We start from the raw sequence: 26,746 nt of genomic DNA, 5'->3' as shown, positions 1-26,746 counted from the left end.
ACACACATCTGCAACTGCTGCTGCTCTCCAGACAGCAGCAGCAACAGCAGCATGTGGCTGAAGCCACCCTCCCACCGGTACATTACCTTTGAGGCCAGTGGGATGGGAGCTTTTTCCTTCCATTATGGATAAGTGAGATAAAAAAGGAAATGACCTTATTAAAAAAACCCCATAGCAGCACAGAGGAGTTAAATGTTATTTTCTGAATAAAACATTCAGTTAAAGTGGGAGCAGGGAATTTGCAGACATTTGTGTTTTTTCCTCAGAAGAACTGAAAAACATTTTGTTGTGGATGAGGCATAAATGTTGTGTGGGCTGGAACTGTACAACTGATTCACTTGGAATTTTGAAGCAGTGTAGTGCTGCTTTTGGTGAAGTTATAACAGCTCAACCCTGGAATTAAGTTAGTTCTTGTACTACTGTACAACTATTAAATGTGGGTGGGATTTATTGTATCAAAATATTTAAAATTATTTGACCTGTGGTGTGGTATGCCAACAGTTTTGTTGGCATAGAATTGTGTTGTGTTGGAAGAGACTTTTTCCGTGTAAGAATGGTTACATTTATATAGAGCCAGTATAATCACAGTCATACTAATGGAAGAACAGTCATGGTACTCCTCTAATTCTGGTGTAAGGAAAACTGTACAGCTTGCACAGGGAGGCCCATATATATCAATAGAAGTGAATGTGCTTTTACTGTGGCTGATCTCATCACTGACTGAGGGATTTAATGCTTGTTCGTTGCTTCCTGTTGTTGAAGATGTTGAAGAACCCAACACGCAGAGGCTTCTTTCTCAACCAGTTATTGTGTCTTCCAAGTTGCAAATCCCTGGCCTACCCTTGCGCTGGGAACAGCAGAGCAAGCTCCTTCCAAGTGTAGCTGGGATCCCAGCCAGTAAAGTTTCTAAATGGAGCACAGATGAGGTAGGTTTCCCTTGTATCTTCTGTCTCGCTGCCGCTGCCCTTGAAGTCTTGGTCGATTCAGAGTTTAAATTAGCCCCATAGATTAACAATAATGCATTAGTACTCAGGATTAGAGTCAGCCAGAACTCATGTATTAATTCATATGTGTATAGATAGGTATAGATCTAGATAATTATGTATGTGTGTTTATATGTATTCACTGGTGTTAGAAAGGGAAAGAAAATTGCTAAACGTATGGCCCAGTAGATCAGGTGCTCAAGCTCTACACTAATAACATCTAGCACCCACACAGACATTCTGGAGGAATGGCTTAGGGGTCAGCATGGACCAAGGAGCTATTCCTGGTGCACAGTTTGGATGTGGCATGCTGTTTTGGCAGGTGAGCATATAGTGCAGAAGGGAACAGTATGGATGTGGTCCAGCCATGATGCCTGATTTGAGGATTGGAGCCCCATCACTGTTCAAGTATGTAGTAATACCTGAACAGACAGAGTCTAGTCCCTGCTTTACTTTCAGAAGTACCTATGACTAAGGCAGTTTTCTGTGGCTGGGACAGTCGTGTCTCCTCTAATCGGAGAAGAAAGAAGCATGAACTTTGAAAAAGGATTTGCTAATCTCTGTGCTGTAAAGAATAAAGAAGAGGAAGGCAGCAACCACTTTGGTTTGCAAGAAGTGACTACCAAGAGAAGGTTCATGGTTCTGGATCTGCATGGATAGGATAATCTGAGTAGTTTTGAGGGAGTAGCCATATCCCACTCGTAGATGTCCTGTGGACAAGAGTGGCACATGTTCTTTTAGTTTGCAGATTTTGTGAATCCTGTCCTTAAACACCCAGCTGCATGACTTACAGAAGAAGGTGGAACACCTAATATGAGGCTGTAAAAACAATAGCTGAAAACCTTAACTTTAATGATTGTCAACCTTTAAGACTATTTTGAGAAAACACTGGTCTTACTGAATCTCTTGTTGTATACTTTGGTGGCAGGTCTCTGAATTTATACGGAGTTTACCAGGATGTGAAGAACATGGCAAGGTGTTTAAAGATGAGGTGGGTGAATTTTATTTCAAAAAGACACAGAGTACAAAGCTTGGTGGAAAGACTAATTTTATGTCATCATTAAAAATACATACAAAGTAGTAGGATGAAGTGTATGCTTCAAGTCAGATGCAAATGTATGGAAGATTAGGTTGGTTTGCAGGTCATGGAGTGGGAAGGAAGTAACGAAGATAAAACTAGCTAAGTGTCAGCCAGCTCTCTCGTGCTTCTCTAGATTTGTTGCGGCAACTGAAATTACTTTGAAGTAGTGGTAGAAGGGGAGGAACTTTGTGATTTACTACGGTTCTCTCTTAATCTGGTTTGAGGAAATTTATAAGTAAGTTATTTTAGTTCTGCAGGATGTTGATAAGTAAAATAAAGCAGAGCAGTGGTTCAAGATAGCCACCTCTTGAAACTCTTGGCATCTTGTCTGATCATACTTAGCTCTTGATGCTCTTCCTCCTGATATAGACAGCTTACAAATGTGATTTGAGTGAGCGGGAGGTGAGAGGACATGAAGGCTTCTGATGAGGTTCAAAGGAGCGTGTACTCCAGGCATGCATTTCTGGTATCTGAGAAGATTTTTGTGCCAAAGTTGTCATCAGGAAGTGATAGGGCTTTTAGGTACAGTAGGCCTTTATAAGCTAGGTTGGCTTTTTCTTTTCCACTCAGAGGTTTGTTACTCCTGTTAATGCTTAGTTTCAAGAAGGCTGTTTGATCATAAATTGCCAGAGTGAATAGTTCAGGTGTTTATCCCAGCCAAACCACCTGAATGGGCAGAGTCTGATACTGTAGTATCCCAAGTCAGCCAGCCTTTTAAGTGAAGAATAACTGTGGTACTTAGACTTGAGAAGGCATCTCCTGAGCAAAATATCTACAGATGGCCCTGCTAATCTCCTGCGACAAAAGTTTTTGGGCCATGCTGTAGATTGTAATGACTATTACAGTTGCACTAGCTTAGATGTTAGGCATTTTACATTTGAGGCAGGTATGCAGGCCTAGGTCATCCCCTGTGTCACGTAGGTTGTCTCACCAATGAATTTAATATCAATAAAAGCTGGCATATTGCTAATTAAGTCAGCAGGTGGGAAGTGCCAGAGAGATGGATGAATCCTAAATGCTTTCATTCTCAAGAGGTGTAAGAAAATACTTCCCCTGTTTAGGATTCAGCCTTTCAGGCTTTGTCCGTGAGTAGTAAATCAAACCTCTCCCTGTGAGGCCAACCAAACTTCTGCTGTGGAAACGAACCCTCCTCCTGCTTATATAAAGACGCTACAATAATCGGGGCACCCCCACGCTCGCCCACTTCTGGTTCTGAGCCCACCCAGTCTGGCTTTGTGCACAAAACGAGCAGAAAAGTGACTGTGGTAACTGCGCGATGCTCTCTCGCTGCAGTGTTCCTCGGCTTACAGCGCTGGGGCGTGCCTTGCAGGCTTCCTTCGCAGCATGTCTGATGCAGAAAGCTTCTCTTCTAGTCCTACGGAAACTTAATTGCACTGGTTTTAGCTCAAATTAGGATCTTTAAGCTTAAGCAGTCCTCCTGATTTAATCACAGCTGGCTTTTAGGCCTAGCTATCCTGCTTATGTTACACTGAAAACTTAACCGTAGATACCTAAGCGACCTGAAGTTTACACAAGAAATGTTGACCCCGTTGAAGCCCTTGGAAGTGAGGGCCTTGTGGCTCCTCGTGTTTGGATTTAGCACTCCCGCTGACAGAGTGATTTGCTTACATTCACTTGTAACATTTATTAAAATAGCAACGCTACAAAGCTGGCAGAAAAAACACTCAGTGTTTTGAAAAGTGGTGTTTGTGTCAAAGAGGCAGTTTTATGTAGCCTGGCCCCTGTTTACATCTGGGACCAAATTTGTTTTAATTTGCTATTTAATGAACAGAAAGGGGTGGCCTGAAGGGGGTTCCAGTTCTGTAGTTGGGGGTGAAATCCAGAAGCTTTCTTATGGAGAGTTGCATAAAAGGAGTAGCTAAGGTGTTAAAAAAGCATTATTGTGCTGCAGTACAGTTGAACGCTATTTCACTTACACATTTTATTCTTCAGTAGCTTTTACTTTATACTGTCAGTATGAAAATAAGAACTGGTTAGCTAAAAATTAGCCAGACAGTTGTTTTCAAGCAGAAAGAAGATCATCATCCTCTTCCTGGGGACTAGCTGATCTGTTTTAAAAGGTTGAAATCAAAGCTATCCTGAAAACATTTGAAAGTGTTTGTATTTAGCCATTCCTTTACACTGTCTCAAATCGCTGGGAATTTTCTTCTCATGTTTTCTGAAACATCTATACTGCTGCACTGTCAGACCTATTAATAGCTTTGTGTGTTTTTTCTTTTAAAGCAAATTGATGGAGAAGCATTTTTTAAATAGTAAAAATAATGAGCATTAAACTGGGACCAGCCCTAAAAATCTTTAATTCCATTCTGATGTTCAAAGCTGCAGAGAAAAACTCACACAATGAACTTTGAAGATAATGGAAAATGTGTACGAGCCAGCTTTCTCCACTGGAGCTCATGTTTTATTCAAAGCACAAAGACTCGCTGGAACTGTTGAGTAAGGACTCTCAGAAAGGAAGAAACTTAGGTTCAGCCCTGGTGGACTATTTATATTCTCCTGGAGCATCTGAATCCTTCTGGGAAGTGTTCAAGCTTTCGAGAAGGTACTGTGTGACAACCGAGTCAGCTAGTCTTATTTACCAAACTAATGGCGCTAATTCTCCACGGATGGTTGGGATCCCTAACTTTCTCTGGACTTCAAGAAAACCTTCATTAATTATTTATGCTGTATTATATAAGGGAACGTTAATATTTTTTAAGAATTCTTGAATTCTACTTCATGTACCCATTTTACCTTTCAGAAGCTTTTACTTCATACTATCAAAAGAAAAACTGATTAGCCAAAAATTAGGCTACAGGTAGCCAGATGAGACTGTTATGGCTAATATGTATTTGTGCCATAGTTTAAAAATGAAACACTTAATGTTACATACGTGACACTTTATGCTACAGCATATAACTTTACAGATTATAAAACTGTCTGTTTGCTTGTAACAAAACAAACCTTGTTGGGGTTGAAATTATAATGCTTTTTTGATAACTGAATGTTTTTACTTTTGCACGATTACAAAAATGTTACGTGAGTTTTTCCACCAGCATCTTTAATGTACTTTACCAAAAGATAAGTATAGAGAAGGCTGCAACTGAAAAATAAAGTTTGACTTCATAGAAGACTTTTCATTTATGCTGCACAATAGAGTCCCAGCCTTTTACGTGGGAGCCTGCTACAGTCCTTCAGCACATGAAGGAAAATACGTGTATTATCAGGTAAGGATATTAGCAAAAAAGAAAACGTATTTGTTCATGTCTGCACATGCCAGTCTCCAGTATAGTTACCACAACAGTGGAGAGAAACGTTGTGCTAAAGCTAGGACTGCTACTCTGGCTTCGTATTCAACATAGGTTTGTTTTCCCAGTGGTGGGAGAATTATTTCACCCACCGCTTCCTAGTTGGAAAGTCTGATTTATAAATGAATAGGGCATAGGGGGAAAGACAAAGCACGGAGGAAAAGGACACTTAAACGGATATGGTGCATCGGCACATCCTAGGTGTAAAATGCATGCATTTCACTGGGTCATTAGCAGGCTGCAGGTGCCACCAGCAGGTACTTAGCGGAGACAACCTTCTTTCTTGGAGGATTATTATAACGATTTGTCAGGGAAAGTCACTGCACTTGGTATATATACGTAAGATGTAAACCAGATGCACTTTAAACGGGAGAAAGCCTAGCTGCCTGTATACTGAGGACTGTTCCAGAATGTTACTTTTGCAAGAAGAGAGGGAAGAGTTGGATCAAGATTTTTGGCAGCCCTCTTCTTAGCGCTGCAGTGGGCAGTTGCTCAGCCTTTAGAGCTGAGAACAAACCAACCAAGCATTTCCGTTGCACAGAGCTGGGAGAATTTTACATCTTCCCACAGATTTTGCTAGGCTGTTCTTTGGCTGGAGTTCCTTAAGATTTTGGGAACTCTCTGTGCCCCTTCCAGATCATGTAGGTGACTGGTACCTGCCATAATACGAGGTGAAACAGGGTCAGTATGAAGTAAGTTGCATTGCTCTGTTAATTTCCTTCCATAGCATTGCATAAATAATATTTTTACATTTTGTTCAATATTTGTACATTAAAATTGCACTCTTATTGTACTACAATACAAATAAAACCTGAACTGGAGCCGTCTGTTACATTTGTGTGTGCCCAGGATTCTCAAATGAACCCGGCTGTTCCCAAGGGTGGTGTGGGGTAATTCCTCACCGTAGCTCAATGTGGCCATCAGTTTAAAAAAACTAACTTGGCTCCTGCTGTCTGCCCTCTCCCTAACCACTTACTCCTAAGGTTCACAGGCTGCTTGCTGTCACAATCAGAATCCCATTTATGGACCTGGATTTTGTCACTGGCACCAGCTGAAGTTGCCCATGCAGGTCAGTAAAATGTCAAATTCTTCTGTTTTCTTTCCTCCTGTCCATGTAGTTTATTTTCCCTCACCCTCTGTCTCTCTCTCGTGTGCCAGCTCTGTAGCCTGCAGTGAGAATCAATGAAGAGATTTGCTGCTCAACAGAGATTACTTGGGGATGTTAGCAGCTCCCTGAATTTTTATATACCTACTTACAAAGCACTGAATCTTGAAAACGGCAGTTGGTACTGTTTTCTATGTTGTGTTGGCAGTAGCCCAGCCATCACACAGGTAAAGGTTGTCCCCTGGTTTCCATGGGACCGACATGAAAAATCCTGTGACTTTAACGAGAGAGTCTGGCCATTAAATGCAGCGATCTCCCCTCATACTGCAGGGTCTCCCACTGTAATCTTGGCATTGGAGTCACCGCCCCTGCACAGCCAGGCTTTAACAAAACTTCTGTCATCTTCCAGGCTGTGTGTTTGAGTGTTTAAAGAATCGTGGTGACCACAAAGGCTGCTTTGCCTACATGGACATTTTTAGAACTGTTGGGAGATGGATCTCTTCAGGAATGCAGTATTTTCATAAAAAGCCATTTTAATTTCTAACCAGTGTCGTGGGGCGTGTTTGCTGGCTGCTGCTACTGTCCGGTACTAGGTGTTTGCCTGAAGTCGTGCCCTGTCAGGCAGTAATCCCTGGGATTTCCAGAGGTGCAGGATTTAAGAGGAGCGTGTTGGGGAGAAGTGGGGAGGGAGGCTGTGGAAGAAGAGAGGAGAGGGCCTCCGCTCTGTGTGGGTGGATAGGAGCGTCACCATGTGGAGAAGGCTGATTTGTTCTGGGGAACAAATTCAGAAAGAAAATGAGTTCTCTCCCTGTCGCCAAAGCTGTGGTTACAAACGCACATGGCAGCGTCCCAGACAAGTCATTCTTGCTACTTTGAGAGCTCATCTCAGAATCCCTATTTAGCAAATTCAGGATTAATGTTTAAAAAAAAAAAAAAGAAAAAGAAAAAGAAAGAATGTTTCATGCATGGAGAAAATAGTGAAAACTCATCATCCTGCAAATTATAAATCAGGCCACCATTTTAAAACACAAAAATTATTGCAGTAGGCTTTCAGTGATCATAATACATCGAAATGATGGTAACAAGTAAATCTTTAACTTGTGCTACTTCAAAACACTAAATGTATTAGCATCTGAAGCAGTGAAGTGCTCACATTAACTCATAAGTGTGTTTTTAAAATTCTGACAGTCAAAAGACTATCTGAATCTTTTAAATGCTCCATATGGAAAAATAATACATGACACATGCATTAATGTAGAAAAAATTTATTATCTCTAATGCCTCTAGACTGCTCTAGAATTTCCATTTAAAATAATGAAATTGCTTAGGTTTAAAATTTTTAAAAAAGTAGCCAGTACAATTAAAAGAAAAGGACATTATTAAACATAATGGAGTTATAAATACACGTACACTTTCAGCAGAAAGAATGGCATTGATTTATCTTCACAACAAAGGGGTTTATTTTGACAAGACATCAGTGCTCCCGAGAGGAGTGCCGTGTACACCGTCACATGCTGGGATACTGGGGTACCTGGGCGGGCAGGGATGCTGGGCTCCTCACCTCGAAGACCAGGGACTCCAGGAAGTTGAGCGTCCTGTGGATTCTCTTTGGGCATGGGATATCAAACACATGAAACGCAGCCACCAGTGCCGCCAGGGCCATGGTGCAGTCATCGAGCTGGGCTATCTCTTCTCTTTCTACGTACAGCGCAAACTCGCATGAATTCACATTGAAGGGGTTTTTTACTTCCAACACTGGTGTCACCACCTTCACCTAAATTAAAAAAAAGGATATGTCAAAGGGTGTCACAGCATCGCTTTGGTGAACAGGTCAGAGGAGTAAGTAAGCGTAATAACACCACTTTGAATTTAGCTAGTGTTTCAGTGGATATTTGCCTTCTACCCCAAAAGGTAGGCTAGTGTCATCCTTTCCCAGGAACTGAGTGGAGCCACCAAAAAGCCAAGTGATGTGCTCGGGCAGCTCATAGGAGGAAGAGAGACCAAGACTGTCTGTGCTCCGTCTCCTACCTCCTCATTCACTGCAGCAAACAGACTGGAATCGTCTCCAAAGACATCTGGCAGGAGTAAACATGCAGCAGTCGTTTTCATATCTGTCAAAGGCAAGGATTTCTGCTAAATTACAAATGAAAATGTTCTGGCACTGCAGTATTGTCCTGGAAAAGCAGATTGCAACCTATGAAATAGTTAACAGCTCAGCAGCGGAACTGCTGTTCAGTGCATTTTGAAGAGGAATTTATACCACAGTAAAGGTTTAGGTGCCTCAGTTGGGAATGTGCGGTAGTGTTCAAATCATTCATGATGCTCTGCTACTCCGTAGTGCAATTAAATTTCTCTCGCAGTAAGTAAGTAGGTCTTTGGATTGCTTCTAGTGGAGTTTGGGAGCTGAGCAACCCTGTTGCCAGAGGACTCCACTTGGAAGGCTGTAGTGTAAGTGGGTGCTGCAGGACCTCCTGGGATGTGGTAGCCACCACCCCTCTGGTTCAGCTGTTAATGACTGTAACATCTTTTTTGCAGGTCAGACTTCTGGTGGCATGTGTTTCACTGAACCTACCTTGTCGGCATTTATTACCTAGGTGCTAGGTCAAGTTGTTTCTTAGACAAAACAGGAGAGTAAAGGCCTTGGGACTTCACTAAGGTACGAGTTAAAATCTTTGTGGGCATATTATGTAAGAAAAGGGGAAATTACTTACAACATTGATAGCTTTCTAAGGCCAAAGGTATGAGTAGAAAGTCCATAAAGGCTTTCTGGATTAGGCTGTGCATTGACACTTTTTAATCTATCATGAGTTACTGAGTACTCGTGTTTTTAAGCTTGAAGGAAGATAAAGCCAGTATGTTAACCTACTCTGTTTGCTTTTTTAAGAACGGCCCGGTAATAAAAGGAGGGAAACTGCTATAGGAAACGCACATGTTCATACTGTGTCGCCTTTGATTTGCCATCCTGGTGTTATGCCTGTTTGGTAGAAAATGAGAGTCAAAGGAGCACTTTTCACAGAGCTAAGCTCAGGCGTAGCCATCTACAGCTGCAGCTTGGGAAGGAGGGAGCTTACAAGTAACTTGCTTTGTCCCTGCAGAGCCGTGCTCCCAGACTTTTCAGCCTGGAAGAAGTTGAGTGGCAGCAGGTGCTTGCTCCCTCACAGCCAGCGAGCCAAACCCATCGAGGTACCTGCTCTCCAGAGGAACTAGTTTGTGCGCTTTCCCCTGCAATGTGTCTCTGCAGGGTCAAGGTACTTCAGGTAGCGGTAACTACTTCTGTTATTGCACTGGGATGAAGATTTCAACCATAGAAACAGTACCAGTACCTCTCTTTCTAAAGGAAATTGGCTCTTTTTATGGGGCTATTTCTCTTTCTAAACCAGAAAAACTGTTTTCTGCATGTATTTTTAGAAAACAATAAGCACTCTTTTATGTATCTAGAAATACATAATTCTGCTCATCTTCTTTTACTAACTTTATCAAACCTGCAATCTTCTATTCACGGTAGGAAAAAGAAGCTTCAATACCTGACTGACTTAATTTTCCTAGTAATTTATTAGCTTTTATTCTTAATGCTTCCCCATCACTATGTATTTTTCAAGCAACTGTGACATTTTAAAATGTTTTTGCAGTAAAAGTAGAGCTAGTTTAGTTACATAAGTAAGAACAATTAGCTACAACAAAACTCTGATAATCAGAGCATAGAAGATTTGTACTGACATTTCAGGATGTCTTCCTCTGTGTGCCGCTTCAGATTTTCTTGCAGCATAACGTTAATTGGATTATTCCTCACCACGTACAAAGATAAAATGTTTTCTGAATAAATCTCCAAAATCTCAACTGTTTTCTTATAAATGTCCATGTGTGTGAGAAGCTGGAACTCCCTAAAAAGCTAAAAGAAAAAGAAAAATTTGGCATTATTGCAATCCTCAAAACCAAAACTGAAAACAAGACACGAGATGCACATTTTGAAGCCCGGATAAGACTAGCTCAGTAAAACAAGATTATAAACTGGAGGGGGTGGTTTCATTTCTTTTCAAAGCAGGGAAGAAATACATCAAGTAACGCCAAAATACTTCAGAAAACCCACCAGTGGTGTGTGTGGCATGTTTAACATAGGACTGGTGAATCTTTTAAAGTGGGGTTAGCAGCAAAAATATGAGTTAGATTAAAGAGAATAATGTTGATGGATACTTCACCAGAAACATACACTAAAATACATGCCTACGGTTGTATAGCATCTATACCATAGAATTCAATGTTGTTATTAAAAATAGGTCTGTTACCTGGTAAGGGCATCTTAAGAAAGGAAATAGTCTAAGAACGTCTTTTAAAGGTGCCTTATCGCTGATCATCTTCCTCCGTATTTCTATTGTCACATTCATTCTGTTATCCACTTCTTTCCAGTTCCTCTGAGTTTTCATATATTCCTGCTTAAGCCACTTAATGTGTACATCCATTGCCCTGCCTTCAAGATGAATAGGCTCCTCCTGTCAAGAAATAAAGGACAGAATTGCAAGAAATCATCTAGCCTTTTTATCTGATGTGGCTTGTTTGATTTGAGTGTAGGCAAAGCGTAGTCAGGCCCAGCAAAAAGTACCTGTCGTGTGGTTTCAGTACCAGCTCTGTGAACTCACCCTCGTATTCTAATAGTTATATTAAGGCCTGTTTTCTTATAATACTATAGCTATCAGCCAAGTCTCCCAAGCTCAAATTACATATTTGGGGGTATTCATGAAATTCCTATGCCTGTGTCTGGTTTGTGTAATTGTGGGTTATTGGAAATTAGTAGGCAGTTCTAATGATGACTCAGTGTTTAGCAATATTAGCTCTGTAATACCAAGAGAAACAGTATTTTCTTCTGATTCATACAGGTCCTACAAGCAGGACAACTAACTTTCACATTTTACGCAGCTGAAGTATTTACCCCCAAGGAGATCAGCTGAACTAAGGAAACTCTTAATGAAAAGCATTATTTGAGCAGTTTGACTGTTAGTGTTTCCAAAGAGTTGTTTTGTACTTGAAGATAGTTAAGTCTTCCTCAAAATTATTATTATTGTCCCTGCTGTAATTCCAAACCCAGTAATTACAAAGAGGAGGAGTGGCCATCCAAAGCAGTACACCTGTGGCAGTAGCCTGCAGCTGTTTAATTTCTGTGAGAGGACGCAGTGAATTTGTCCATGGGGACAAGCTGAGACCACGTGCAGATGCCCCAGTAGTGCAGATGCCACTCTCGGGCTACATTTACATGGGCTTTTCCCATATGTATCGCCACCGGTGCAGCTGCCGTTTATGTCAGTGGTGGCCTGTGGGTCAACACCAGAGCGAGTTGAGACACTTTCATCCTGTTCCCCAGAACATTCGAGACACACAGCTGCAAACCATCCAACATCCCAAACTGCTTTGCAGTGCTCTGTATGTGCAATTTAAACTTTCCAGTTTAATTAACATCCTTTTTTAAATGTGCATGCAGTATTCCAAGAATGGTTGCACAAGGTACACAATTAGAAAACTGTCTCCTTCCTACTATTATATCCATGGATTTCAATAGCTGTTTGGTATCACAGAAGAAATTCAGCCCTGCATGCATGAGAGTTACCTATTGCGACCCCCGCAGGTCCTCCTCTGGCCCTTGCTAGGATGCTGTATCAGCACAGTCTGCACTCCTTCTAATAGCGGATTTTAGTCTTAATTGCATTGCAGCAGTAACGTTTGTTTGTGACCAGCCTGAGCAGGCGTTCCTGTCCCCTTCCTCACTGCGCAGGAACAGAGGCGGTGGGTCAGATGATTTAGTCCGATACCCTCCTCTGCCTGGCTGAGAGGGGGGCTGGGAGAAAGTACAGAGTATGGATGGCTGGGTAGTGGTACTTCCCCTGAGTCCTGTCAAGACGCCACTGAACTGGGGTTGTATGTTTATATATAATAGCCTTCAGTAGATTATTTTTTTTCTCCTTCCATTACTTAGCCCAGTCACTTTTCCAGCTCTCATAAAATCATACATTCCACAACATCCTGCGTTAAACTTGGCAGTTTAACTATGCTCTGTCAGAAGAAATGCTGCCTTTTGTTTGTTTTCTCCTGCTGCTTCTGCCTTCTAATTGTTGTACTGGATTCCATACCTATTCACCCTCTCCTTGCCACTGTAGTTTTACAGATATGTCATATTCTGTCCTCAGCCACCTCTTTTCCAGCCAAGACTGTCCTAAGCTATTTAATCATTCTGCATACGAAAGCTGGCCCGTACTTGCAATTATCCTTGTTACTGTCTTTGCATATTTTCTAATTTCACTACAGCCTTTACGAAACAGGCACAGTAAAACTTCAAGTACTAGTTGAGATGTTGGGATGCCACAGGTGCATACAGTGGAATAATGCGCTCCCTTTTGTTTGTTTCTTAAATAATTCTGAGCGTTCAGTATACTTTTTTGGACTGCTGCTTAGCATTGTGCCAAATTTTCTTTGGCATAATATAAAAATATCGTTTGTGACTGGTAATAATAACTCAGACCCCATCACTGTAAATGTTGCTAGGACTGTTGCAGGGGTTGGACTAGATGACCTCTAGGGGTCCCTTCCAACCCAAAACATTCTATGATTCTATGACTGGGCTTTCTCCTTGTGTCCTATTTTACATCTATCAATACTGAATTTTATCTGCTGTTTTTTTGCCCTGTCACTCGGTAGCATGGGGTCCTCCTGCAATTCTTCAGTCAGTCCTTGTCTTTAGTACCCTTAGTAGCATCGCCAAATGTGGTCAGCCAGGTATTCTCCTTTTTCCACATCGTTTAGAAATACATTGAACTGCATAAACTAAGCATTAATAATCTTTTCCTCTGTAAAAACCAACTATTTCTGCCTAGCCTTCTTTGTTCTATCTTTTAACTGTTTATCCACGTAAGGACCTTCCTGCTTATCCCCTCAGATTCCGTTCTCTAAGAGCTTTGGAAAGGTATGTGGTGAATTCTCTTCTGAAGTTAAAGTAAACTCTATCAGCTGGATTTCCCATGTCTTCAGGGTTGTGGAATACTTCGAAGAACTAATGAATTTATGAAGAATTACTTCTGTTTACAGAAAAGTCATTGATTCCTTCATAACATGTTCATCTCTGCATTACAGTTCTTGCCAGTTTGGCCAGTAAAGACAGCAGGTTTCTTGGTCAATATGTTCCCTAGCCCTTTCCCAAAACTCTAAAAACTGGCATCAAATTAGCTACCTCCAGTTTTCTAGTATCATGTTTCATGAGAGAAATTGCACAACACAACTAGAGAATTACCTATTTTGTCCTTGGACACATCTGAAAATTTTGCACAAATATTGTCTGGTCCTGGGAATGTGTAACTGCTCACTTTAGTGTATTATTCTATAGGCTCTTTACTGGCACACTGACCTGAGACAGATGCCCCGACGTTGCCTATGAAGAATGGTCCCAGAAACGTGATTGCCTGAACTCCTTACCTGAGAAGCCTTGCAAAGTCTGTCTGGTTTTTCTGGTATAGCTTTACATCCTGTGAGCAGCCCTGCACCTGGACAGTGCACCTCGAGCACTCCGGTTCCTCCGCAGGAAGCGGGCTTCCTGCTTCTCATCTGTTTGAAAAAGCCTTTATAACCGCAGCAGAAAAGGCAGAAAACCACGAAACCATTTCTGTGTAAATCTCCAGCGGATTGCTCGCAGTCATCAGAGTCCTGTTTTGCTGCTAGCACATCATCTCTGCCAGCTCCCCGCATCAGGGTTTGGTATTTTCTGGTGTCTATATCGGTTACTGACACTGAATACCATTCTAGTATTCACACATCCCCAAGTGAGCCGTTCAGCTGGTCCTTAACCCGATAACTTGCACTAAGTTGGATGGACTGTCTCTTGCTTCAGCATGATCACTGCACAAAACCAAGCGTTGGTCCATTCTTGTCAGCCTCAAGATGCTCATGCTTTCTCACACATGCACACACACAAACTTGGACTGTTGTCTGGGGTTTTTAAATTATATTTATGTTTTTTACCCTGAGCCAGAGCTAGTTTGAAGCCTCCAACTCCAAACAGCTTGGTTACTACTGGCTTCTCCTGTGGGTCTGCTTCCAAGCCTCCTGCCCATGGAGCAGGAGCTTCTGCAGCCACCTCAGGTGGAGCACAGCAGCTCATTTCCAGAGAGGCCGTCACCTTCAGTGCCTCACTTGCAGCGTCAGGAAAGCAAAACGAGCTCAGCCTCGTATGCTGTAACCACAGACAAACTGACTGGGCTGCTTAGAAACAAACACTGAGAACAAGTTGTGACCTTTTCTCCGGCTTATCTCCATCCCACTTGTCGAGGCAAACACCGCGCGGTTGATAGACTTTCCATGTAGTCAGCTCTGTCCTTGAGAACTAGTTTAGCTAAGATGTTATTAATTAGCTAAATGAGACCATTTGACATTTCTGTAAGCATCAATGACAAGCAACCAATAGAAATATGGCAGCAGTATAAGGAAGAATTGCTGTCATCCTTGTCTATTAGGAAAAAAAAATGCGATGGAAGGCCAGACTTCATTGTGTAAATCATCCATTATATATGAGTAACACAAGCGAAAGTCAGTGTTAGAATTGGTTTTCTTGCGGCATTCAGCCTGCTTAGAGCAATCCCTGTCTGTGAGCTTTTCACCTTTTTAAGCTGCACTTCTGGGCTGAAGAAAGGTATCGGTAGTTCTGAACATCAAGCTCTTTAACATAGCTTGTTTAGACTAGTAGTCCATGTAATGGATATGCATACCCAGCCATAAAACACATCTTAAAACTTCAGTCAAATAATAGCACTCCAGAAATGTACAAAGTCTGTGGTAGCATCGTTCAGATCCCAATTAACACCGGTTTTCTACTGGCCTTAGTAACCACTGCTGTTTCAGGGTTTACGTCTCATTTGTAAAAGTGCAGTGGAAACATAAATGAAGTATCTCGAGAATGGCAATGCTAAGTATGATGTAAAACACTTGGGCTGTTGTAAAATTGTGCTGCTTGCAATGAAAAAGCAAGCAAATACTGAGTTCTAGGGCTGGCATTAGCGACCAAAGTTGCTGTGATTTGGGGACTCTTTTGTCTATATACAGTGGCTTTAATACAGTGACAGGTCTGTGCCTTTTATATCTAATCACTTCATTTCATTTTGTCTTCGGACAGTTTTATCCCTACTAAGGAATACCCAATGTGCTATAGTATATGGTGCTATGTAAATATAGATTAGCTGATTTTAGGGAGGACAGACTTCCTGCATCATTGCTTATTTCTAATTCCAACTGACTTTATGCAAGTGGTGCACGTTTCTCGGTCAAGAACAGAACAGAGTAATGAGACCTCACTGGCACATTAAGTTGAACGGCAGTGACTGTCTTTAGCAGGGCCAGTGTGGAATTAGAGAATAGTGAATTTAGATGTTTGTGGATATGTGGCTGTTTTCAGTCAACCTAGCTGAAAATGTAAAGGGCAAAAGCATTCTGATTATGCTTAGAAATAATGAACAACATAAGTTTCATTCAAATAAAATCTGAAGGCTTTTGATAGAGCAGGAAAGTTTGGCAACATTTGAATTTTACACAAATGATTTCTGACCTCAGAATGTATTAGATTCTAACATCAAAACAAGTTTTTGCTTTTATTAAAAAATTACAAAATACCATGCTTGTAGCAGAACATGTTTTGTGTGTAACTTGCTTTATAACTCAATTTCCATTATTTTCAGCCCTTCTTCCTATTTTGCAAATTTTACTTTTTTCTAGTAAAGTGCAATGAATATTAATTCAGTCACACCTAAATGCAGGATTCACGTAGAATGTTTTGATTTTCTCCTTTTAGTTTTTAGATTGTGGACTGGTTGATTTTTAAGGTAAGTAAAAAGGCAATTGAGAGGTGGCTTTCTCTTAGGGGAAAGAAGTTACCTCAGTGGGGCACCATATTGCAATGCATTTTAAATTTTACTGGAGAATGAGTTCAAGTGTGTTTTAAAATCTTTTACAGTTAATTTTAACATTGCTGGTGTGAACTGGAAGAGTCTGGGTTTGGAAAACTGGTTACTCAACCAGTCTACCAGCCTATCATGTGCTAATTTAGGGAGGACTCTAGATCCTCCCCACTTTAACCACCAAAGCAAGAAAGCAAGTGACAGCACAGCAATATACAGTAAAATTGTGACGATAAGGTTAAACCTCAGTTATTTCAATACACTGCAGAAAAGCAATCCTAGCTAGACCAAAACCAGGATCTCATATCAACGTCTGAAGAAAAGAAGCCAAAAGTAATGGGTCAGCATGTGTGCAGGAGAGAACTAAAAAGGAGCCTTTTTAAATGAGAGTTTCTTCATTCCGTAGGTCAGCCAAACTGCTCTAGCCAGATTTTCAGGTTGTGTCACCAGTAACATCCATTTCCCTTGCAGTGATAAGGAGAATGTTAATTGGTATTACAAATAATACCATATAAATATTAACAAATACCATATAATAATTCTTAATATATAATTTTGTCTTATTTTTCAATGTACATACTTAATTTCTAACATGAATAATATCTTTTTAAATAATAAAAGGTTGATTTTAAAAAACTATGGTCTTTCTGGAACAAATGAGAATTTACCTTAATGCCTTTAAAAAACAAGCTGCCTTTTTGTCACAAGCTCCTGAGAAATACTGCAGAATAAAGAAGGTCAAAAGGATGCAGAAAGGAAGTTAATGAGGTAAGCAGAGGATATCCAGCCCTTGTGTGTCAGTGTAACCGAGACCTTGCCCGAGGGATGGTCCTGCTTTTAGCCCTTCTGTCGGACTCACACGCAAAGGGGGACAGCGGTAGGGGCCCATCCCTGAGTCCCCATGCCCGCAACCACCCTTAACTTCTTGGCATCTCAGATACCTGTGACTAAAGCCACTGGATCTAGGAGCCACACAGCTTGTAGGGCTCTTTTCTCATGCTCCAGGTGTCTTTTGACAGTGACCTCCAGTTAATATTCACAGCTCTACTTGGAACCATATGCAAGCAGATTGTATTAAGAAGCTCACATTAAAGCAGGAAAACATACATACATAAACCAACTAGACTCCCAGTCCCTCATGTCTACCATGTCTCCAAGCAAGAGGAGAGTTAGTCATGTGGTCAGAAAGGTGTTTAAAGAAGGGTCAAATTCCTTAATGTCCTTTTGGTGGATCTTGATTTTTCCCAAGATACAGCTAGAGATTATATTACCATATTCTTGTAAAGGGAGGGTACTTTTATTAGTCCATGCTACAGCCAAGGAAGTGAAGCTGCTACTTCTCTTTGTGGGGAAGAAGGGAGCAATTCTTATGCATGATGTGTATCGCCAAGGTTTAAGATTTCAGTTACCGTTAAAAGCCAGCATCATAAATCCTAAAAGTCATTAATGTCAACACCAGGGTAACATGACTGCCTAATGATGAAAGCTCCTCTGGTGAAGACGGTAGGCACCTCTTGCTCTTTACAAGGGTTTACACCAGCTCCTGAACGGTAAATGTAGCCTAGCAGTTACTAATGACAAAGATCAAGATCTCTTTTTTGAAGAATGCCAACAGGACCTACTTTCTCCTCAGTTTGAGAGAGTGAATTTAAATAGGACCAGTAGAGTTAAAGGGATGGATACTGCACTGCATCCTACTGGTGTGTTCACTGCCAACCATGGGTTCAGGTCCCTCACGTGGGATGCCTTGGGAATATTCCTTTGAGGGAATTCCTTTGGATAGAGACTAATCTGTTTGCTGGAAAGGGTAGAAACCATGCGATGGTAGTGAGAACCATCTTCTGGAGCAGCAGTGCCACACAGAAAGGTTTAGCAGTGCCAGAACTGTATGTGAGCTCATTTTACACCATAATTTGGGACTGGGTTGTGGATGAGTAGTAGTGCTGGTACAGCTGTTGCACTGCCTTTCATTATTGCTGCTTTCAGTATCTTGTCAGCTCCCAGCAGCAGCTAATAATATTTCCTTTAAAAAAAAAAACATTTCAAATGTTCCTTGCTAGATGCCAGTGCATACTCCAAATCATGTTAGTGCTTAGAGCATTGATGCAATAACACTTCTTGATTGCTGAGTCTACCTGCATTGGAGTTAGCATCAATACTCAAGGTACTTAGCAAGAAAGCCTGACAGTAGCAGTTTGGGTGTCTTCTCTCTGCCTAAACACAGAATGCGATGCTTGCATACTTACTTACACTGCGAGTATAGTGGGACCTTGTTTGGAATAATCTTTTCCACTAACTGGGTTTTGTAACTTCTTCAGGATGAGAAACAGCTTTTGTAATCTGAATCTTGTGTCTTGATTTCTGAATACTGAAAAGTAGATGTTGCTATTTCGTCTGGAATACATACAGACACAAGGCATCACAAAAACACAGTGTACGGAACAGTTTTTAATACCACTATTGTAAGTGACAGCCCTTTTTCTGTGGTGACTTTCAGGTTCATTATAATGACGTATGTATGGGGCATTTTATATCAGAAGGAGTGGTCAAACCAGGTTATGATCACTACAAAGGGGAGATTTGCTCAAAAAAACCCCTGAACACCCCAGATTTGATCTGGGAAAAGTGTGAATCTGAAAGGCAGGCAGTAAGCTGGACCCCGCTCAGGACCTGTCTTCTTGCCCCAGAGGGTGGGAGAGAACTGAGAAGGCATCGCCATCGCACAACTTCCCATGTCCAAACACTGGACACAAAGACAGGTGAAGCGCCATGGGCAGGCTGCTTTCATGTAACCTGCTGCAGCAGGATCCACGCTGACTTGTACTCAAATGAGATGTTTAATTAAAGCAGGCTCTGCTTTAATTACACATAATTACCATTGTGAGCCAGGCAGACACTGTCAGAGAGAGGCTTAGATGCCAATGCTAACAGCAAACTTTCAAAGCCACATAAGTCAGTCTGTTTCTGACCACAACTGCTTTCTGATTTGTAAGCTGCCAAACACACAGCCTAAGAAAAACGGGTGAAATCTGTTTTCCTCTGTCCAAGGGACAAACCATATTTTACATTTATGTTAACTCACAAAACAATGGAGGTACTGAATGACATAAATAAGAAGGCGAAGCATAAGATGTATGCCAGGAATTTGTGTTTAAAGCTTTTGCTTTGACTCTAAAAGCATTTTAAAATATTAGCTAAGCAACACCGCACACTATGTATGCACATCAAAGTCTTAGTGGAAAAATCTCATTACAACAGTATAGCCATTGAATGATCATTCGTATATGCACACTCACATTCTGGCTGTGCAGACATTCAAGCACTTGATCTGGAGACTTTTAATCTTAGAGGAAAAGGGGCTATCGCCCTACTTCATCTGTGTACAGCATTCCCAGTACAGATGGCACCTAATGCTGTACCTGCCCCTCAACCACAAGACTCAGTCAAGAGAGCTTCCACATCTCATGAACAAGTTGTCCATCCCTTGAGTGTTTTACAGACATTTGATTCACCTGGTTTCCTTTTTTCCCTTGCTGATGCCTTTTTTTTCCTTCCTCATTCCTCCTTTTTTCTCCAGCCATTGCCTCTGAAATCCTATTCTTTCCACACTCCTTGAAACCTTGTTTCAAGTTTCTAACTCCTGCAGTGCGGTATCTCACTGACATATAGGATGTTAGTAACCACCTCAAAGAAAAGCATATCCCAAGGAAATGTCTCGCTTGCCTAATTTACCTAATTCGAGTTAAAAGAAACTCAAGCTCACAGGGTAGACATCGCTCAATCCTGATTCCTTCTTTCATCAGCAAAGACAATTTCCAGATCATGATGAGCATAAAGCACCAAAACCCAGCAACTTTTCTACCACCATTCTTTTCCTCACAGTGAGCCCTAAGACCACTCCCAGAGGCTCCAAGCAGACTCCCAGCTTCGGTATCAGTCTGACTTTGGCAAAAGGTTGTGCAGGCTGAGGAAAGGTAAAGGCAAAAGACAGCATCAATCATCTGCCTCACCCCATTAAATGGCTGGCTGCCTTCAACAGTTCTCTCCCTCGTGCTGGCTGGTTCGGGGACTGTCTTCTGCATCTGCCCTGAATCAGGTACTTTGTGCAGGTTAAGCCTTCCAGGCCTCGTCATTAAATCTGGTTCTGGGCACCCAAGGTGATCTTAATGCGGATTTGGGCCAAACTCAGGAAGCCCATCACACAGCTTTTCAACAACCCTCCTCCTGTTTAAAGCCAGGAGGCCCATCCATTCCCTGTGAGACAAGCTCGCTCTCTGAGCCTTGTTAGTTAAGGGGAAGCCTCAGCCTCACGGCAAGAATGTTCTCACCAGCTTCAATGCTCTTGTACTGCCACAAAAACAAGCACATATGGTGCCCAGCTTCTAGCTGGATGCATCCTGGGCCAGAAGTCTTCTCTGATTTTCATCTGGTCCACTTGGGAGAGGATTTGCACATTCACTACTTCCTACATTCCTGTTTTTTCCTGCTTATCCTCCCTGTACAGGAATAATATTAGCAGATGTCCAGCTTCATGAGTTTTAAGTTTCTGCAGAATCCTTCTGCTTTTCCCAGTCTAAGTAAGTCCTTACCAAAACATTTCTTATCTCTATGCCATAGACACAGAAAGGAGATGGCCTACTGGTGCCCCCTTTACAAATTGTTTTCATTATGTTATTCCCAGCTCTGCTGGCCAATATTCCCAGTTATCTACAAACATCTGCCGCTATCTTAACCAGCATCTTGTCAGTGACTATTTCTCCTTTTCACAGCTAACTCCAAATTTATTTGTGTGACTGCTTCAGAGAAGCCTGATGACCTCGAAAACAAGCTGTTGTAGGATGTAAGAAATTGGAGGCATTAGAAGAGGGACTATGCCCTCTCCACTTCTGTTTAAGATCATGAACTAACAGTCTTCTAGCCTGTTACATTTTCTTAAAATTCAGGTAACTTAAGATAGCCTGTCAGCAAAGGGACTATCCAAGGGTTTCTCATACAACAGCTGGGATGGATTGAAGGAGCTTGACTCAGTTGCATAGATAAAGCTATTTAGTGACATTTGAGATGTCATAGGGGTATCCCAGAAACCTCTGGAAGTAGCAGAATATGACACAGGACCCGTGCCCTTCTGGATTGGCAAGTGGAGCCATGCAGGATATCTGTGTGCATTTTTATGTCTGTCTGCAGCTAACTGAATTGGTTGTGAAGTCACACTTTCCATGAACAGCACTGTTCAAGACTAACAAGATTTCAAAACTTGAAGTTCTGAAAGGCACAATTTGCTCTTCAAACCATAAGCTTTCATCATATAGAAGCGAATCACCAGCTCTAACTGCACTTCCCTCTCCATCACCTTTTGCCTTTTGATAACCCTCTGGCCAAAGATGCACACCAAGACTGCCCTATCTTCCTATTCCTTCCAGCTCCCCCAAGTCTAGGGCCCCTCCTGTGATACCTGGCAGAAGGTTGTTTCTCTCATAGCCTGAAGGACCATAAGCCCAGTAATTACTTAGGGCAGAGAAGGGTTTTATGGTGCCATTTTGATGCTAAAAAAGGAGTACGGAGATCAGTCAGAACAAGCTGCTGGCTGGCTGCCTTAGCAGCAGTCCCACCCTGGCTTGCCTGCCTTATTTATTTTCATGGTGTGATTACCCCTCTCATGGAAAGTACCTTCCATTTGCAGCAGATGAAGGTCATTATCATGACAAAGCACTCTCCCTGGCTTACTGCAGCTCCAGGATATTTGCCTGACGGTGGAAAATTAGGAGGATTCTCACTCTATAGCTGGAAAATGTGTTAAGAAGGCTTTCCTGATGAAGTTCTGAATACCCCTCAGCCATGGAGGCCCATATTAATGTCTAAGTCAGGCACAGTCCAAGTTTCTTTCCAATGGTGGCTCAACCTGATGAATATTTGTAGGGAGCATCATTTTAAGCAAAACCTCCTTCAGTGACAGACACCTCCAGCATGGGTTTATGTGTTTACTTACCATCATTTTACAGCCCTGGGCAGTGCACTTGGTCAAGACACTTCCTGTGATGCTAGCCACTCTAAAATGAGTATGCTCTTCAAACTTAATTGAATATAGTACTCTGTAATGAGCAACACATCAGCAGTTTTGAAGAAACTGGCGGAGAAAGCCAGATGCTGCATCTGGAAGCAATGCTCTGCATGGAAGGCCAAGTAACTTTTGTGCTGTGTTTGGAGGAGGAATGCCTGCCAGCAGGTAACAGACCAAGGGGCAGATATCACCTGTGGCTCTGAGCACATCCCAAAACATCACAGGAAGCTCATCCTAGCAAGCAACTGGTTTTTCACATGATGAAATAGGAAGAGTGGTCAAGGATTTTATTAGTAGTAATAGCTTCATTACTCTTTTTATATAAAGCCAATTGCCAGGTATACCAGTGAGGCATTTCCTATTAGTAAATAATCTTATTATCAGTTTCCTACCATTAACAAGCCAAGATTACCCTGGCACAGAGCACATCTGACAGAGTTACCTCTTACAACTGTTCAAAAGCGAAAGCTCAATACAGAAGCCAGCTGTGCGGCTGGTAAATAGGTCATCTGCTGGGAACAGATGTGCTCTTTCATCTGCACTGCCTGCCAGTTGGCTTTGACCTATAATGCCCTAAATGTCCTACTCTGCCTATCTAAGGCAGAGCATGGAGACACACAGGGGCTAGGAATCCTTGACTGATTATTCTACAAAGCTCTCCTTAACCTAGAACTAATTTCCCACCCTTTTACCTTCAATAATCCTCATGTGTTGGCTTCTAGGCCACACAGGGCTGATCTGTTCTTCCTGACTTGGGAAAAGGAAGGAAGCAAGGGGATCTGGACAATGATAATTTGAAAATAATTTGGATTTGCCTGTAGTATTGGCTTCTAGACCAAAAATGTATTTGTTGAGGCTGACTCTTTGTTTAGCCATTTAAATGTATCATGAAGTTTAGTGCCAAGGATTAGCAGAAAGGTGCCTTTACATGTTTTGCTAAGCATACAAAATTAAAACCCCTACATGGCATTTGTTTAAAAGAATGATAAACACCTTGTTCAGCTGCAGTTTGTAGTGAGATAATTTAGGATCTCTGAGCCAGACATACCTGGCTTCAATGTAGAACACATTTAAAACTAAGAAAGGTAGGATTCCCTCAGTTTTGTGAGACTCGTTCTTAAGCCTTAATAGGCTCCACAAGTGTTAATTCTTGCATTTCTATCTCCCTGCTGTTTAGGATACAAGAAAAACAAGAGAAAGAAAGTAAACCTTGTTCAGGGAGACTTGGCATCTTTTCACCTCCTTCCAGTTTAACCCTTATTTTCTTACATTAAGGCTTGTAGAAAACGCCTAGGGCTTTAGAAAAGGTGGAACACACTTCCTTCTTCTTCAATTTTTAAAGCAAACAAGGAATGACCAGTGATGGCCTTGGGCAAGGCAGTTAAAAGGAGTGTTGATTCCTCATTTACAGCTACACAGTGCAGTGCAGTTTCACCTTCTCTATAGAAAAATGAAGTCAAGCGTGCAGTCCCTGCAGGATCACAGCAAAGCCCTTGTCAGCTGGCTGATGTGACAAAAAAGATCCACACTTGCCCTTTCCAAGCATTAGCAGATAAAGGACGGCCAACTCTTAACACAGGCACAAAACCAGGAGCCTGTCATTCCTCCTTCAGCACATGCAAGACTGTTTATCGTTTTGCACCCAAATTAAAGGTTTCTTGCTTCACACATTCTGTAAACATTTCAACTAAAGCTGCAAAAAGAGGGAAGTGTTTATTCCTGCATACATTAATCAAAAGGAGATAAACAGAAATTACTGAAGCTTCTAAAAAAAAAAAAAAAAAAGACCAACCCAAAAAAACAACCCAAAAACATGTATCTGCTTTTTGGTTAGAAAACGACAGCTACCTTCAAACACAAGGGTGATTTACACAGAAATGCATCCAGTAAGCCACTCTTGTTGCCCTGAAGACATGTATCTGGTAAACAGCAGGATGGACATATGTAAAATAAAGTCAAATATCTGCTTACGTATCTTCTTTATCACATTCTTACAATAATTTACATTTTACCACATTTTAATTGCAGCACTGAAGGAAGTGTGAGGAGCATTGGCAAAGGATAACTGGAACCTTAATGTATTTATGAAAGTTAATTAGTATGCCTCAACCACTTACTGGGCAGCGATAGCTCTGAATTCTCTAACTAAAGGGAAATACAGCAACTGCGTGCATGCATATATCCATAAGCACCCCTATGTATATCACACATCAACACAAACAGCTTTTATATAACAAAGTGCAATGTGACAGCAGGATATGGCCATTTGCTACCAGATCAAATATCACTTTGCATTCTTATTTGTAAAGAAGTTTCAGCTCTTTATATTATATATATTATATAATAAGCCCCTGTTATTTTTCATTCTAACTAGAGGTGTATAACCTAAAGCAGAATAGGAATATTGCATTTTAAAAAAGAGAATTTTACGTCCAACTGGCAACAACTCTAAATGACAACAAATGTGTAAGGCATCCAGTATCTGGTTCAGCTCCACTGTTAATACTTAGTTCTCCAGAAAAGAAAAAAGGTCCAGTGTCTGGCTATAGGACAAACTCTATACAAAATGAGTTTAAATAGGATGAGATTGCTTCATTCTCTCCTTTACTGGCTGGTGGCCTTACCGCAGGCAGAGGAGCTGAAAGACACAGAGCTACTCAGTTAAGCATCAAAAATCTTACCTCTACCTGCACCTGGACTTCATCAGGTTTGTTTTCAGCAAATGAAGATTTCCTGGTCTGTCCTCGCCTGTGGCCAAACTTGCATTTGTTCCTCAGGACTTGCTCATCATCTTCAATGGGTCTCCGCACATATTTGAAACGATCTTTAAGGGCCCGTTTCCATAGCAACTGCATGGGGGGAAAAAAAAAATCTGTCCCATTCCTAAAGCAGGTCACTTTGGTTTATCTAACTCTATCTTATAAAAAAGCATTTGCCACCAAGCAGAAAAAGACTTGTACGGTGGCGTCGGCATACTGGTGGCTTCAGGACTGAAGGGAATACAAAGACCTGGGGTATATGACTCTACGGCGTCTAAACAGCAGGGCTACTGGCACTGGCGTGGTTCGTTAAGGATAATGGTAATTGAACCTAAGGGTTGGATCTATCCAATATAACTGAGGCTGTCAGTGAAACCGCAGTTTGCTTTCCTTTTCTCAGCTCTACTTTTGGATGCTCCATTGATGACATCAGGTCATGAAGCTACATGGTGAATCACATCAGCTCACTGATGCCACAGAAAACTAACAGGATTTTTTGAGTGGATTATTTTTCCCCTGCCTCTGACTGCAGTTGTATGATTATCATATCTAACACAAGGGATCATGAAAGACACAGTGGGACGCTCCCTTTTGTAAAAAGCCTACAGTTACACTGGATCAAGCATATTATTAACTGAACTCAAAATTGCTGAATTAAAAGGATCGTTTAAGTAGGTCCTAGTGTTTGTGAGGCTCCTCAAGGCACGTAAATCGCAACTCAAGGCCAGGTTGGATGGGGCTCTGAGCAACCTGATCTAGTTAGCGGTGTCCCTGCTCCTGCAGGGGGGTTTGACTAGATGACCTCTAGGGGTCCCTTCCAACCCAAAACATTCTATGGTTCTACGATTAACAGCAGTTCTGCATTGCAAGTGGATGCAGTCCCTATTTAATGGAGCCACTCATCACCCCTTGCCAGCCAAACCTCCCCGTGCATCCTTATGGACAGATGGCTGTCTGCCTGCCATCCCTGGCTGGGTGTCCCGCAGCGGGACCCAGCTGTGCTAACTATCAAGACTCAGGGAAACAAGAGCTAAGCCAAGGCTGCTAAACCTGGCTGCAGGCAAACCCTGCAGTTGTGAATATTGAAAATGTTTTGTCAGATGCTCAAAAGCAACTGCATATTTCAGTTATTGAGGGTTTTAAACAGTCAGAGGGAATAAAAATTAGTCAGAAAAGTGACTGTAAGTGGCAGGATGTGGCAAGAGAGATTCGAATAGCTGTTACTATGTTTTCTAAAATTGACTCCAATACTATATTCACTTAATACTACACTCAAACCTGTACTCACTGACATACTAAACCACAATATAAACAGAAGAATGATTACCCCAAATTTCTTACCAAAATTATGTCCTTTATTAGTCAAGGTCATATGACTTTAAGGGTTAACTTTAGCATAAACTAGAATCCAGTAGACTAAGTGGTACTGTATCTTCCTTTGCAGCAATTCTGACATGCCTGCCTTTCTCACCCACGGGATATGGATGGGAGGGTCTCTTAAAAGATGGGGATGAAGGCAGGGGGACCTTTCC

The 26,746-nt window shown here is 41.6% G+C and overlaps 2 protein-coding genes across 2 annotated transcripts in view; one reads left to right on the top strand and one right to left on the bottom strand.

Moving 5' to 3' along the window:
* L3MBTL3 (L3MBTL histone methyl-lysine binding protein 3) overlaps window positions 1–4,338 on the top strand; it is a 72,988-nt gene extending 68,650 nt beyond the window's left edge. The window contains exons 19-21 of the mRNA XM_009644371.2: window positions 763–926; window positions 1,912–1,974; window positions 4,309–4,338. Coding sequence (XP_009642666.2) covers window positions 763–926; window positions 1,912–1,974; window positions 4,309–4,338 — 257 coding nt within the window. The remainder of the gene's footprint in view (window positions 1–762; window positions 927–1,911; window positions 1,975–4,308) is intronic.
* Window positions 4,339–7,984: 3,646 nt separating this feature from the next.
* Window positions 7,985–26,746, bottom strand: part of SAMD3 (sterile alpha motif domain containing 3) — a 41,243-nt gene continuing 22,481 nt past the window's right edge. Inside the window, exons 6-10 of the mRNA XM_035899884.1 lie at window positions 25,143–25,304; window positions 10,761–10,964; window positions 10,195–10,366; window positions 8,506–8,588; window positions 7,985–8,251 (exon numbers count right to left, since the gene is read on the bottom strand). Of these exons, the coding sequence (XP_035755777.1) occupies window positions 7,985–8,251; window positions 8,506–8,588; window positions 10,195–10,366; window positions 10,761–10,964; window positions 25,143–25,304 (888 nt within the window). The remainder of the gene's footprint in view (window positions 8,252–8,505; window positions 8,589–10,194; window positions 10,367–10,760; window positions 10,965–25,142; window positions 25,305–26,746) is intronic.

Source organism: Egretta garzetta, unplaced genomic scaffold, assembly GCF_000687185.1.
Source record: "Egretta garzetta isolate BGI_Z169 unplaced genomic scaffold, ASM68718v1 scaffold397, whole genome shotgun sequence".
Taxonomy (NCBI): domain Eukaryota; kingdom Metazoa; phylum Chordata; class Aves; order Pelecaniformes; family Ardeidae; genus Egretta; species Egretta garzetta.
Note: the sequence above shows the minus strand (reverse complement) of the source record. Positions and strands in the feature narration are given on the sequence as shown.